At 43.0% G+C, this 16001-nt stretch overlaps 1 protein-coding gene across 1 annotated transcript in view; it reads left to right on the top strand.

The window, feature by feature from the left end:
- ERN1 (endoplasmic reticulum to nucleus signaling 1) overlaps positions 1–16001 on the top strand; it is a 71776-nt gene continuing 55775 nt past the window's right edge. The window contains exon 1 of the mRNA XM_084837401.1: positions 1–222. Within this exon, the coding sequence (XP_084693527.1) occupies positions 115–222 (108 nt within the window). The 5' untranslated portion in view covers positions 1–114. The remainder of the gene's footprint in view (positions 223–16001) is intronic.

Raw genomic sequence — 16001 nt, 5'->3', positions numbered from 1 at the left:
TGCGCGGCTGACGCGAGCTCAGCTCCGCCTCCGGAGGAGGAAGGGCCGGGCGCGCTGCAGCCAGGGCCGCCGAGCCGGCCGGACAGACGTTGCGCCGGGCCCCGGCGGCGGGTCATGGAGCGGGGCGGTCGCGTCGCGCGGGGCCGGCTGGCCCGGAGTCGACGCCTCGTGAGCCGGGGCGCTCTGCTGCTGGTGGTGCTCTTCCTGTGGCCGGGGCCCCGGGTAAGGGAGCGCAAGAGTGGGCTGGGCTGGGCTGCGCCTTCCCGGCCAGGGAGGGACGGACGGACGGGGCAGCGGGCACGGCTGGCAGCGGGCCCGGAAACTGCCCCGCCGGCGTAGGAGAGGGGCGCCAAAGGGCCGGCGAGGGGCCCGCGTGTCCTGCGCTTTCTGACTGAAGCGGGGAGGGCGTGGAATGACAGCCAGTAGCGGCAGCAGAAGCCAGAAGAAAGGGCGAAGCAAGTTCCGGGGCGCAGGCTCCTCGTTGCCTGAGGAAGGCGAGGCAAGAAGCCCGCGCGCCCGCTCAGCAGCTGTCAGCCCTGCTGCGACACGCGCGTAAACGCATCCCCACACACGGAGGGGGTGTCACCGGTGGTGCCCTCTGGCGGGGAGGGGCGCGGCGGGACTGCTTGCCCAGCCTTTCCTGCCTGCGCTTCACATGTCATCCGCCCCTGTAGGGTGCTTGAGGTGGACGGGGAACGTGGGGTCATTGCCGCCTTTTTAGACTTACTCGTTGCTGTTTCTAAAAGGGTTCCCATAAGAATGGAGATACTTAAAGCAAGTAGTACCTGGGCGTGGTGGTTTATAATGGTGTGGTGGCACCCTTTGGCCTATCACCCTGTGGACGGTTGAGTGAGGCATATGCAAGGTTGCCTCCTGTCATCCTGCCCCTTCCTTGGGGCTCTGAAGGTTAACATAAGAGACTGTGGGCCCTCCTTGGGATGCCAAACGCTACCAGCTGTGCCACACCGAGGCTTTGAAGGGTGGGATGTGGAATATTTGACTCACGTGTCTGGCCTTCTTTGTTGAGTGAAGGACGAATGTGAGGGAAAGATCTTAGTTTGAGGTAGAACATTGTTGCGCTCCCCTTCCTAGTTAGTGCTTTCTAGGCTGGCACACCTTTTTTAAGGTGCTCCTATCAGGGCTTGGGGTCCAAGAAGCACTTTTGCTCCTATGTAATAGCGATGGAGTCCAATAATTTGCACCATAGCAGCTCTCTATGAATTTGCTTTAGTGTGACTGAGCTGAATAGTGGTTGTCTATAAAATTCTGCTATACAATGAGCTGAATTTACCATGCTCCTGGAGCCCTATGGATCTCCCCATGGGCTGAATTTCTCACATTAATAGAGAAAAAAGAAAAAAGAAGCATAAATGACCTGTGCTGCTGCTTGTTGTTGTTTTGGTCAGTTCTGGAAATGTCTGAACCACCTCTCGCATCTCTTTGGTGAATCCAGATGGCAGTGCACATCTTCAGAAGAACAAAAAACATACTACCAGTGTTTTCTGTACCCTTGTAAAGAAGATCGTTTGTTTGAATGCATTAGATTAATTGCAGTTTTCCAATATTTGCTATGTACCTCTATCTATACAGGCATTGGGGTGAATCCAGAATTAATCATGCGTAGAGTTGACCCATTGAAATAAATGGGATGTCAGTTAGTCATGACTAACTTGTCTCTTTGAGGTTCCAAGGCAAGGTCAGAAGGCAATCCAGGTCTGAGCAGGCAGGGTCCAAGCAGAGAGCAAGGAAGCCAGGCAAGGTCAGATCAAAAGGCAGATCTGAAGACAGTCCAAGGGTACCAAGCAGAGGAAGGTCTAGCAAAGACAGCAAGGTAATCAAGAAATACACAAGTAGAGTCTTATGTACAGACATTGCTCCAGCAACTCTGTGACTGAGGCTTTTAAGCCTGAGGTCCCAGAGCTCTACCCAGGGCTCAGCTGCAGATTGCATTCCTCTTCTGTTTTTATAAAAAAGGGCACACCACCTGCAATCTATGTAAAGATGGAAGAACCACAGGGAAAATGCCTTACGACAATAATTAGATGACAGTGTCATGTGGATGTCTCATAAAAAGTGAGTGAACAGAGCATGAGAATGCCACACTAAATCCCTAGTGTGGAAGCACCCCTAGCTGAAACATTTCCTCCCTCTTATGTTCTCCCACCTAACTCTTGCCCTTTATGGGAAAGGGAAAATTAGTACAAACTGTTTTCACAGTGTCTTTCTTTAGGCTTCCATCAGCACATGTGTATTTAGCCATTATTTGGAGCCCCAATCTATTGAGGTGAAAGGACTATTGCTCAAGAACTCCTCTTTGAACTATCTGGTTTGTGTGTGGATTTGGACACAGTAATGAGGCCTTGGTAGGTTATATAGCTGTGGATGTTCTCTAGAAATTGATGTGGGAAGTTTGAAAGAGCATTTGGTTTCCAGCTGAGCTTAGTTTTGCTAACTAGTGATGCAGACTTGAGTTCATTTCAAATTATGGTGTGGGGTTTCTTCCTCCCCCATTACTACTCTGCACATGCATAGAAGTGGCACGTTAATATTTTTAGTCTGCTGATAAAATGACTCTATTTTATAAGATACAAACTGTGAAACGATGGGTTGTATCGAATGTTAGCCCTACTTAGACTACAGCCATTGAAATGAATGAGATTTAAGTTAGACTAACATTGGATACAACCCAAGGTGGTCTACTTCACTAGACTAATTTTTTAGATATAACTGTGCTGAAAAAAGGTAATGTGTATCCCTTCTTCTCTCAGATCGGTATGGCAGCCACTAGTTATATCTAACTCTCTGCTTCAGTCTGCCAGCGCATAATGACAACTTAATTAGGAATCCAGGTCTTGGAATGTGAGCTTTGTTCACATTTGATAAGGGCAAACTTTAGGCTGCTTTTTAAAATGTGCTATTGTTTAGCACCTTTTATATGTGATTAAATATTATTCAGGTAAGTGGAACTGTATTTCTTTTTTTCTGCATATTTATCCTCCTCCTTTTTAAAAAGGAGCATGCTTAACAGAGTGTTGTCATAAGCTGCCAGTATTAAATGCATCCTGCCAAGAAGTCTTTATGTTTTGATACTATTACAGAGTTTCAAAACAAAGACTTTAGGGGGGGATCCCTAAGGTTTTATTAGAGTTTCACCTTTTCTCTTTAAGAAATACTTATATTGAACTAGGTAGACAATCCAAAGAGGAATCTAGTACTATTTTACTTGCTTTTTTATTATGTGGAACTTGATTAATATCTCCAAATGTCTGTACTTTTAAGTTTAAAAACTGTAGCAGAATTATATTGACCTGGTCTAAAAATCATACCGCTACTTTTCTTTTTACATCTTTCCTTGAGGATCTGACAAAATTCTTGTTCTGAAGAAAATCACATTTAACCTTGATTAGAAAAAAATTGAACATTTTGAAAAACACAAATATACAGTTTATCTTGAAGATTGTGTACCATATGCTACAAAGCAAGCTTATCTTTGATTTCAGTATGCTTACTTGCTGTATCAAGTTAAGCATGCATATCATGAACACTTCCTGGGTGGCAGGGGCAGCTGAGGAAGGATTGAAGTTCTGCTTGCATGGTGCAGGCATTGCTACATTGCACCCACAATACTAGAAAATGAAGTGTGTACCCACTGCATGGGCCACAGCTGTGATTTTCTAGAACTTGTCTGGTTGTCTTTTTGAATGCATTGTATATAACCGGGGTGGGGGAAATTGTGGCCCTCTAGATGTTTATGCCCACAACTTCCATGATCCATAAGCCAAAAAAATCTGGAAGGCCCAGAGGTGGGTATTAAGTTATACCCATCTCTGGGTATAACTTACCACTCAAAATACTGCTTTTTGGTATAGTTATGAAGGAAAAACATATAAATTCTTACGAGATGCTACATTTCCACTGCTGCATCTTTCTGTCTTCCACCCCACCCATACTGCTCTGTACATTGGGAGTTGCAGATCACCATTTCCCATGTCCCATTGGGACCCCTCCCAAATGTAAAAGCTGTCACTGTGAGATTTCTGCATGTTGCATTGTAGGGGCAGGCTGATTTTTTTATTCAAACAATAATTAAAACTATACCTAGAGTTAGACATGCTGCACCCTGAGGTATTTGAGCTCACAGACCAAAAAAATATGTTTATCGCGGAGGTGGGGTGGAAACCTTGAAAATGGAAACCATTAAAATTAAACTATTTTTATGTGTTTCACTCACTTATATGCTACTTTTGACCATGTGGCCCTCAATACTTGGTTATATTGGTTTGACTTAGAAATAATATGTCAACCTCAGGATTGTTATGCAGAAGAAGAAGTAGCTCATATTTCTAGGAAAAGAGCTCAGAAATTGATATCTTTGGAATGCCATTAATATAATTTCAGAAATCATTCTGAAAGAAGAAATATAAGAAGTTTTTTCAATGTTCTCCAAAATTTCCAGTTGTTCTACTTTGGGCTCCATTTTTTAAAAAATCTAAATGTTTCTGTGTCTCCTCCTGTCCTCTCCAGAGCTATAATTCTTTTGGTGACTATTTGATTTGTACCCTGCATTTCCACCAGACAAAATGGTGCACAAGGTGGCTAACAGTAATACAAACCAAGATTAACATAAACTTAGTTAAAACCATCATAAAAACAAATAGATTAAAAACACAATAAAAAACACAATCATAAATTAAATAAAACCAGCACCCAACCCAATAGAACCCTCTTCCGCAAAAGCTTACATGACAAAGACCTGCTTGAATAAAAACGTCTTTGCCAGCCAGCAGGAGAGCAAATAGGGAGCCAATCGTGCCTCTCTCGGCAGAGAATTCCAAAGCCTGGGAGCAGCCACCAAGAAGGCCCTCTCTCGCATCCCCACCAAACATGCCTCCGATGGCAGCAGGACTGAGAGAATGGACTCCCTGGAAGATCTTAAAATATGGGCAGGCTTGTATGGGAAAATGTGGTCTTTCAGGTGTCCTGGCTGCAAGCCGTATAAAGATTTCTAATAGCATTCCTTGCACCCACACCACTACAATTGCCAGGACTCATGAGGTGAAGCTATGACAGTTAATTATGCCCTTATTTATATTTGGAAAAGTTCACTAGGACAGTTAGAGAATATCTGCTGTATCTTCACACAGTATTAGCCAAGTAGTCCAATATGTGTCAGAGTGTTGCCTGGTTCACCAGGGGAAAGGCAGTGGTTAAGTGGTAAAGCACAGTTTCAGTCCTTGGCATCACCAGTTAAAATGGGTGGGATGATGGAAGTTGTGGTCCAACACATCTGGAGGACATCAGGTTGGGAAAGGCTGTTGTACATGGACACTTAATGTACTGACAGCCAGTATAGTGTAGTAGATGATGTGTTGGACTTGTACTGGGGAGACCTGGATCCAAATCCCTGCTCAGCTAGGAATTCTGACTGGGTTCAGACAACACGATAACCCACACTCAAGGGTTGAGTGTGAGTTGAGTGTAGGTTGTCATTGAACCATGAGTTGTTGTTGAAATGTGTATTACCATGTTGTCTGAATCCAGCCATGCTAACAAACAATGGTTTGTTAACTATGAACAACCCATGAAGAGAACCCATGTTGGGTTGTGAACTGTGGGTTGTTTGTGGTTAAGAAACCATGGTTTGTCATCACGGCTGGGTTCAGACAATACGATTTCAGTTTCAACCCCAATACAGGTTCAGACATCTCAGCAACAACCCACAATTAAATGACAACCCACACTCAACGACAACCCACACTCAACCACTCAAAGGGTGGTTTTATGTAGTTATTTAGAAAACGAATAACCTGTCCTTCCAATGCATTTGCATTGCTCAGTCAGAGCAGCTTACAGCAATTAAAAACAAAACAATTTCACAGAAGAAATTAAAAAGAGTATAAAATGGAAACAGGCTCAGCAGATGTGGTGGACACTATAATATGAGTGTCCATTGTATAAAAATCATCTGCCCAGCAAGGTGGATGCATGCCAGAAGAAGAAAGTTTTAACCAGGTGCAGATACCAAGAAGGCCGCTCTCATCTCAAGCAGTAGTGCCTCAGCCTAGGGTGAGATGCAGAAAAGGGCCTCTCCAACAGATCTTAGAGAGCAGGCAGGCTGCTACAAGTGGAAGTGGTCCCTCAGGTATCCTGTACCCAAGCCAACAATTTGATTGTGCCTGAAAACAAATTGGCAACTAGTGAAACTGTTTCTCAATAAGTATAAGATGATCCCATGGGTGAGTATCCACTAACATCCTTACTGCTACGTTTTGGACCAGCTGAAGTTTCCAAAGGTTCTTCAAAGAAGGTAGCCCCATGTAAAGTTCACTGCAGTAATCTAAACTGGATGTAACTAAGGTATATATTACCATGGTCAGTTCTGATCTTGTGAGGACTGATAAAATGATGGAAACTCCCTGGTGGAAAAGAAGAATATAAATGGAATAAAGAAAAATATTGAACTGGACTGGAAGGTTAGAGCAAAAATACATTGGATTGCTAGAGTTATTGGGCCCTTAACATATATATATTTAAGTGGTATTTAAGCTTTTTTCAATTGAAAATATGGTGTTGTGCTTCTATTTCCCTTTAGACATAAATAATACTACAGAAATAATGATTCCGTTTACTGCATTAAATATATTTTACTGACTTGTTTTTTTAAACTATGCATGCGATCAGGCTGTAACCTAGCAATGTAATTAGAGCGCTAGCTGACAAAATAAGCTCAATGAATCATAGGGCATATACGATGATCATGCTGGTTGCTTGTGTTATTGTGCGGAAGCTCTCTTAAATGTTTTGCCTTGGCCATATGTCCAGCGCTAGCTCCCAGTAACACAATTTATGTTTCAGCTGTTTGTTGACGTTAATTCTGTGCTCTCATCAAAGTTAACAGAGGCAGAATCAGAGACTAAATTCAGTAAAATATTTGCAAATGTGACTGTACAGTCTGACCCTACATTCTGTTCAAGATAATAAGACGGTTGGGGAGGACAAAGAAAGCAAGATTAAGTTTTAGATTAGAAGTTAATGCATTAAGCATTTTTCTTTCCTTATTGCATCGAATTGGGGGGTGGGGAGGATTCAGGCAATATTTCCTCCTCCACATAGCGCCCAAGGAGAGATTGGGGGCAGGCCTTGTTCTATTGTGCCTCCCTCTCGTACTCTTCATACTTCCCCTCGTACTTCTTCCCCACTTTTTTTGCCAGTTGCTCATCAGAGAAAAAGTGAATTGACATAGGATCAGTTCACTATTTTGAACATAGGCACTCCCTGATCCTGCTAGATTAAACTTGCTAAGTAAACACATTTCATTTCTCAGGGTCAGGGAGATCTCATGTTCAAATAAGTTCTAGATCTCCTGGTTTGGTCATTCACCTCTCTCTGAGAAGCAGGAAAGAGAGTAGGGGAGAGAGGCTGAAGCCTGTTTCTGATTTCCCAGCCCAAAGTTTGACCCACCCAAAAGAGGTGCACTTTTCCGAGCACCCATCTCAAACATTTTCAAAAGCTTAAGCCTTTTGCAAGCATGCACTTTGAGTGCTCACAAAGGGTTCAAGGGCACTCGCAGAACACTCACCTCTCCCATCCCTGCTCCCCCCAATTGTTTCAGCAAGTTACCTGTTGTGGTAGGTAAGGTAATGGCACCGATCTAGCTCCACTGTTGCTTGCCTTTTGCTGGGCAGTTAAGACCTACTTCTTTCAACAGGCATTTGGTTGTTGACTGAATATTGTATTGTGTGCCACTATGAACACCTCATTAAAAACAACAACAATGTAGCTAACTTAGCACAGCCATGCCACTCCTAAGTTCTAGTTATGAACAAAAATGTACAGGTTCCTGAATATGTTACTTTCCCATTGTGCTATACTCATTTTCATAATTCATACTTAAGAACTGTCAAACAGCACTGGTTTATATGGTGCCTCTGAGAAGTCCTAGATGACAACTTGTTCAGTAATAACAGCCACAGTAAAACATAAACATAATCTGGGGGCCACAGCTAACTTTTATGTTCCAATTGCATATAGTTGCTAACATTTTAATCTCATTAGTATGAAGTCACATTAAGCAGACAAGCTGATCTCTGAAAAGCTCCTAAATCCGAACATTGATCTAGAAAACATGAAGTTTGAAATAATGAGTTTGGGCTTCTTTATATTGCCTTCTGGCTTCAAAGCATTTAGCACATAATGCCATAATTTCCTCAAGTATACCATAAGAGGCAGAAACCATTTAAAAATAATTTTAGGTAGCCATGCTCTGAGATGGTTGTTGGACAGAAAACAACACACTGTTAACTAATTTGTTACAACAACTCCGAACATTTTCTATCACATTCTAGTTTGCAGAACCAGTAAAAATAAATATTACTAATGCAGCCTTAAAAATTGGTAGCACTGAAAAATACGTTTTAAAGCTTCTGCTTTCATTTACATTTGTAGAACTTGTTTCACTGACCAAAAGTAGATTAGTCACACCTGTTGAAACAAATATGACATATCAACCACAATTTGCCATTGATTTTCACAGGATTTCAGTATGACTGAGGCCTTTTCTACACATGCAGCAGAATGAGGGGCTGGAGTTCTGAGCTGGTAGAATGGACTGTACCACTTCAGACCACAGGTGGTTGGTATCACATGTTTGAATGCACCGTCGCATAAGAAGCTCCCTGTAAATAGAAAACCAGCAGAACAAGGAGCAGGCTGGGCCTTTCTCACTGATGTGCTATTTTTACTTGTGGTTAGTGTTTTTACCCCAGGGAGAATTCTAAAATGGCGTCCGCCACCTGCTGCCTGTAGTGATATACTCCACTCTACAACCTCTGGATTCTGCTGCACACACAGGCTAGGCCTAATGGTCTCTGGATTTGGGGCTATAAGCAAAGCCCAGTCAGTCTTTAAAGAAAGCTAGGTTAATAAGTCTTATGGGAACATTGGCTTGGATCCTAAGGGCACAATCCTGTGCATGCTGGCTGGAGGATGCTGGGGGTTGTAGGTTTTTGTTCTGTCTAAATGTACATAGATTGCATCCTAAGTTAACTTAAGGAAGTTCATGGAAGGAAAGTTTCCCTTCCTTCCTCCCTCCCTGGAGCCACTTATGCCCCCACCTCCCAAAAGCCTCTCTGGAAGGTTGGGGCACCCTCTTAAACAATGCGGGTGAGGCATAGTGTGGGCTGCTGGGGCATGGAGTTCTTCCAAAATTGGGCTTGGATCCTAAGATAAGTTAACTTAAGGAAGTTCATGGAAGGAAAGGCTCCTGTCACCTCCTCCCCTTACCAGTCCTGCTGCACCCGTCCCACATTGTTGAGGGGGAGACTGTGTCCCAGAGAGGCTTTTTGGAGAGCACAGGTGGCTGCAAGGGGGGAGAGGAGATCTGGAAACATTCCTTCTCTGAACTTCCTTAACTTAACTTGGGTTCATGCTCTTCCTTCTCCTTTCTCTTCCTCTTTTGCATACTAGAGGAGGAGACTGACAGCATCTGCTTCCGGTTTTAAACTAAACACAGTTCCCCATGATGTCCACATTTGAGGAAACTCTGGCAGGTGAGAACAGACCAGAATCAAACCATTGTTACCAAGGAGTGACGCATCCTGCCTTTTTAAGTATACTCCCAATACTTTGACTAAAAAATCTGCTTTGTCTAGATAAAGCATGTCAAAAGCTTAGCCATACAAGGCAACTAACTTGATATGCATGGCTGTCCTCTTTTGCTATACACAAGTTGGGTTTCTGCCTTTCTGTGATGGGTATAAGACCTCCAGATGTATGCAGATGCCTTACTCTCTGCCAGCTCCTTTTGCAATCAAGCTGTCCCGGGTACACCTCATTAACTGACAAATCCAGAACTCTGGTGAGGGAAAGCGCCATGCTAAAAAGTGCTGTTCTTACCAGTATGTGCATAAACATTCAGTAATATTTAGATGGCATGGAAAACCTGGAAAGAGAAATGAAGCCACCAAGAGCATGCAGCCTGGACACGGTGTCGGGGGGAGAAACGGAGGAGAGATGGTCTCCTACAGTACACTTAACAAGGGGCCAAACCAGGAGGCCATAAAGTGGGAAAGGGGCGACTTTTATCACTAAATGTCATACAGGCAGGATGGGACCAAACCTGCCCCTCCCTTACCTTACCTCTCCATGTTCCACTACTTTAATTCCCCTACCCCAGCTGCAGTACTGGAAGTGAGCCAGCTGGAGAAAAAAGTCTTCAAGCAGCAGAGCACGGGTGGGTGGATAGATTTTGTTCCAATCCCCCTGAGCTCCATTTACTGATAAAAGTACCCCCCCCCACACACACACACTTTATAGTAAAGTTAGCAAGCACATGTTTAGCAAACATGCCCATCTGGTTTGGGCCTAAGTTAGTTGGAGAGAGGAATACTGTCGGCATTGGACTTTACAAGCCTAAATGTTGGCTGCAGGCCTATACTTTTTAATATTCAGCATGGTTAAACTGTATGGCACAGGGCAAACAATGAATAGTTAGAAGAAAACTCAGTAGTATAATTGTGAATTCTCACACAAACAGAATTAAGAGACTTGGGGCATAATCCTATGCATGTTTAGACAGAGAAAAGGCCTACAACTTCCAGCAATCCGTTGGGAGTTGTGGGCCTTTTCTTTGTCTAAACGTGCTTAGGATTGCATCCTTAATTTTATTAGTTAGTAGAAAAGTATATACCTAGCAGCTAATTGTTTGATTTAAAAATTGGGTTGTCAGATTCAGGCTCTGAGATCCCTGGGAGCAGTAACACCTGTAGAGTTCCTCTACTACTACAACAACAAAGGACATTGATCTCATTTTCCCCAATATGGAGAACAACAGGAGCCTATAAATGCAAGTGAGGCAGGCAGCCTATTGATGTATTTCTCCATTTTCCCCAATATGGAGAACAACAGGAGCCTATAAATGCAAGTGAGGCAGGCAGCCTATTGATGTATTTGACCATCTCTGGATTGGAGCCAGAACCACGTATGCAACTAGGACCATGAACAGCAACCTCCTAACTTCTTGCATGTGCAGTGGGAGCACTTTGCATGTAGATAACTACATACATCATAGCCCCCTTCAAAGTTATTTCCCCACCTGTTAAAAAAATGCATGGAACGAAGGGAGGGGGGAACGGGGTTGTGTGCCCTGGCTCTGGCTCCACCCCCAACCTTTGTGCATTGTGTGGGAAGGTCCGAAGAGGGAATTCTCACACATTCAGCAGAATGTGCTTAGAATCCTCCCTGTGATTGGGAACCCTGTGCAATTGGGGATCCAGATTGTGGAGAGGATTTCAAACATGTTCAGCCAAACATGCAGACCTTCCCTCTCAACACTCAAAGATTAGGGGTGGAGCCGGCAGGTGTGTTGTTAGTGGGGCCGGCATATATGTCCCCTCTCCCCCCACATGTTCGTTGAATGCTTGGGGCAGTAATTTCTGGAGCGGGGGAGTCATGATTGCCCCGCATTAGGTATTGGTTTTTAGGTTTTTAAAATCTGGACTTTATGCTTCATTAGCATTTCTGTATGTCTCACTTAAAAGCCCATGCCTAAAAACTGTGCCCATGATACTTAAGTTTAATTGAAAACCATGTAAATAAAAAAAGTCATTGTGGATGGTTGCAGGTTTGTAACTTATCTGCAGGTAGAAGGAATAAGGAAATGGAAAGTTTAAATCTTTAACATATAATAGTGTTCCAAGGAACATGGTGAAACTTGGTAAAGTTTTGAAAAATCACCTATCCTCAGGTTTCACTTAAAAGCTATGAATGCACCTTTGATAAATAACTTCCCTGACCTGCTGTTGTAAATATTAGACACTACTGTATCTGAATGTCAAATGAGACTGTTTATTCCCAGTAAAGCAATGGCTGTGGCATGGCCAAGTTGTAGAACAGATGGAACATTTGCTTCCAAGGGTTTCAGTAATATTGTAGAAAAGAAGCATAATGAACTCATATCAGGCAAGGGTTAGTCCATTATATCCTTATTTAAGTGCCAGCATTTGGCAGGCTGCCTTGTATTTTATGTATTTTTAGCCAACTCAATCCAGATGCTCTGGTTGGGTAACACAGTGACCTGGCTCGCACATAACACTAAGCTAATGCTTTATTTAACCAATGGGTCATTGAATTCTGGGTTGTCATGATGTATGAACCCAGCTACACTAACAAATCACGGTTTGTTAACCACAAACAACCCAGATAGAGAACCTATGTTTTGTTGTTGGTTTGTGAATTCTTGGTTGTTTAAACCATGGGTTAGAATCATAGAATCATAGGGTTGTTGTTACATGGTTGTTCATGAGCTGTTTTGCCAGGCTACAGAGGCAGTGGGCAAGAGTGGTAAAAAACGCCAGGCACTCTACATGTCAGTAGTACAATGCTGCAAAGACATTTGAGATACAAGGAGGGAGCGGGCCAAGGAGGAGGGAAACAAACAACCCAGAGACTGAGAAAACAAACTGTGTTTGTTCCGTTGTCTGCCAGACAAACCCTGGGTAGAGCAACAAACCCTGGGTTAACCATAGGTTAAATAAACCATGGGTTAGTGTTATGTGTGAATCAAATCTTTGCTGGAAACACATGAATATTTCAGAATATGTATATACCTTCTCAATTGTTCTTACTGCAGAATCCTATGCATGTTTACTTTTTCTACATAGAAGAAGGCCTACTGTGTTAAATGGGCTTACTCCCAGGTAAGCATGCATGGGATTGCAGTCTTAATGATATAAGATTGCATGGGATTGCAGTTTTAATGATATAATCCTATTCAACTTTAGGAGTAACTCCTATCCAACTCAATGACACTTTTGAGAACTGGATCAGGAAGCATATACACATAACAATTGCTGAGATTCACACTGGCTCGTGTACAGCCTATTCCTATGCCTGCTTACTTGGAGGTAAGTTCCACTGTATTCAGTGACACTGACCTCCAAGTAAGCGTGCATAGGATTACATGGTGCCTCTGATGAGTTGTGGAAAACAACTTGTTCTGCACATACGACCATGTTTGAAGTATAAACGTGAGGGCTCCACCAAATTTGTACGTTTTGATTGCATATGTAATAACATTTTAATTTTACTTGAAAATTAGCCGGATATAAAAAGTCAAAGCTGCAGCTCCCACCCACATTAACCCTGTCACCAAATGCCAGCCTACCAAAAGGTCTTAGAGTGCTTCTGAAAAATGCTTGGACTTTAGCAAATCTCTAAGGTAGGAGTGGGGAACATGTGGCCTTCCAGATGTTGAATTGCAATTCCCATCAGCCCTAGCCAGCATAGGCAATGGTGAGGGATGATGCGTGGGAGTTGCAGGCCAACAACATTCGGAGAGCCACACATTCCCCATCCTTGCTTTAAGGGAGGGATGGGCAATTTGTGGCCCTCTAGATGTTTTGGCCTACAACTCCCATCATGTCTCATCATTGACTCTGCTGACTAGAGCTTATGGGAACTGTAAGTCAAAATATCTGAAGAGCCACAGGTTGCCCACCGTGTTCCAGAGTGCTGGTGCTGCTGCCAAGATCAGCTCTGTATGTGTGTGTTTGACGTTATAACTTGGGACACTGATGGTGCTACCTAGAGAGCACTGCATGATTATTGTCAAAAACACGTCCTGCCAGATGAATCTGATCTCATTTTTTGATCAAGTAACCTCCCTTGTGGACCGTGGGAATGCTGTAGACATCATATACCTCGACTTCAGCAAAGTGCCCCATGTTATCCTGATGAGCAAACTAGCTCAAAGTGGGCTAGATGAAACAGTGATCCGGTGGATCCACAGTTGGCTACAGAATCGGACTCAAAGAGTGCTTATCAATGGGACCTTCTCAAAGTGGGGAGAGGTAATGAGTGGGGTACCACAGGGCTCAGTCCTGGGCCCAGTGCTCTTCCACATTTTTATTAATGACTTGGAGGAGGAGGTGCAGGGAATGCTGATCAAATTTGCAGATGACACAAAATTGGGCAGGATAGCTAATACTTTGGAAGACAGAAACAAAATTCAAAGTGATCTGGATAGACTGGAGCGCTGGGCAGAAAACAACAGAACGACATTTAATAGGGATAAATGCCAAGTTCTGCACCTAGGAAAAAGAAACCCAAATGCACAGTTACAAGATGGGGGATACGTGGCTCAACAATACTACAAGCGAGAAAGATCTTGGAATTGTTGTCGATCACAAGCTGAATATGAGCCAACAATGTGATGTGGCTGCAAAAAAGGCAAATGCTCTTTTGGGCTGCATTAATAGAAGCATAGCTTCCAAATCCCGGGAAGTACTAGTTCCCCTCTACTCAGCACTGGTTAGGCCTCGTCTGGAGTACTGTGTCCAGTTCTGGGCACCACATTGAAGAAGGATGCAGACAAACTGGAGAGGGTTCAGAGGAGGGCAACAGAGATGATCAGGGGCCTGGAAACAAAGCCCTATGAGGAGAGACTGAAAGAACTGGGCATGTTTAGCCTTGAGAAGAGAAGACTGAGGGGAGATACGATAGCGCTCTTCAAGTACTTGAAAGGTTGACACAGAGAAGAAGGCCAAGATCTCTTCTTGATCATCCCAGAGTGCAGGACACGGAATCATGGGCTCAAGTGACAGGAAGCCAGATTAAAGTAGTCCAGCATTACAAAGGCCTGAATTATGGCCTGTCAGATAGGTCTGTTTTTGATAGAAAGGTTTATCCTTTTTTAATCAGATGGAATTGGTGAAAGCCATTTCTGGTCATTATAGCAATCTGGGTTTGCTGGTATAGTGATTGACTCTAATTTAAACAGAGTAGATTTGTCGCAGTTTGCCTCTACATTTCATTTACCAATAATTCATAAATGGTAGGCAAGTGTTCACATAAACGTGAACATATGCAAGCTAGGGCATGTTTGCTAGCATTTCATATAACTTGGAGATAACTACTTACAACGTTGCAGTAGCATCATAAAGGTTTTTTTAATAGCGGTCCTACTTGTGTTCACTTAATGCTGGCATTAATGGTCTTCAAGAATAGGACTGAAGACACTGGGCAGTATCCAATGGGGCTGTTGCCTCTCCCACCAATATGTTGGATGAGTAGGACCCACCACTTGCACAGTAGGATCCACCATGGAGATTTAACACCTTCCATAGGAAGCCCTAAAACGAGCCGAAATGCTTGTTCCTGGATCAGGACAGGTCAGTGAGCTCCCTTATGCAAGCTCCGCTGACCTGGCCCATTCCAGAAATGAGCCTTTTTTGCTTGTTTTCAGTTGGTCCTGAAAGCGCTAAATCTCCATAGCTCAAGCGGTGGGTCTCACTTGCAGAACAGAATCAGGGGTGCAGAACCCCACTGGGTATTGTCCATTTTCTGAAAAAAATATTTACCCGTTGACATTAAATTTTCATAATATAGTAATGTGTGTTTTTTAAAACAAACATACATAATATTTCTTAGGAACTGTAATAGGCATCAAAATACAAAAATAACGTGAAGTTGATCTGTGTAACACTTGAAAAACATTGGTTGTTTGTAAATAAAGACAGCATGCTATAGAAATGTTTGCTTTAACAATTGCAACTTGTGCACAATGTAAACTTTTCAGTCTCAGACACATGCTGTGCTAAAACAGAGGAATGAGTATCCTCAATAAAATAAGAAGGTCTGTATTATTACTGATAAAGAATAAATAGAAGCAATCTGTAGGGTTTTTTTTTTTTAGGCTACCTCTTCACTTTTCTTAGAGGGGCTCAGGAAGCAAGAGAGCTTCAGAGGACAGAATGCAATTGTGGGAGACGTTCTTACAAAACTCTCACAAATGTTTCAGTTAATGTAATAATAACAGAAGGAAGCAAGTAGATTATCCTTAGTGTGAAAAGCAGCATGTTTATGGCTGACAACTCTGATCAGTATTATTATTAAAGCATTATTTTCACTGAACACAAGAAATCCTGATTTCTCTCTAGAAAATGGGAAAAGTGGTATAAGAGAGTTAGCAAGAGATAAACATTAAAATTGTCCTTTAAGCCAGA

This window comes from Heloderma suspectum, chromosome 2 (genome assembly GCF_057233095.1).
Source record: "Heloderma suspectum isolate Gila_16-S chromosome 2, 16-S_ref, whole genome shotgun sequence".
Lineage (NCBI taxonomy): Eukaryota > Metazoa > Chordata > Lepidosauria > Squamata > Helodermatidae > Heloderma > Heloderma suspectum.
The sequence above is the reverse complement of the archived record's forward strand: the minus strand, read 5'-3'. Positions and strand labels throughout refer to the sequence as shown.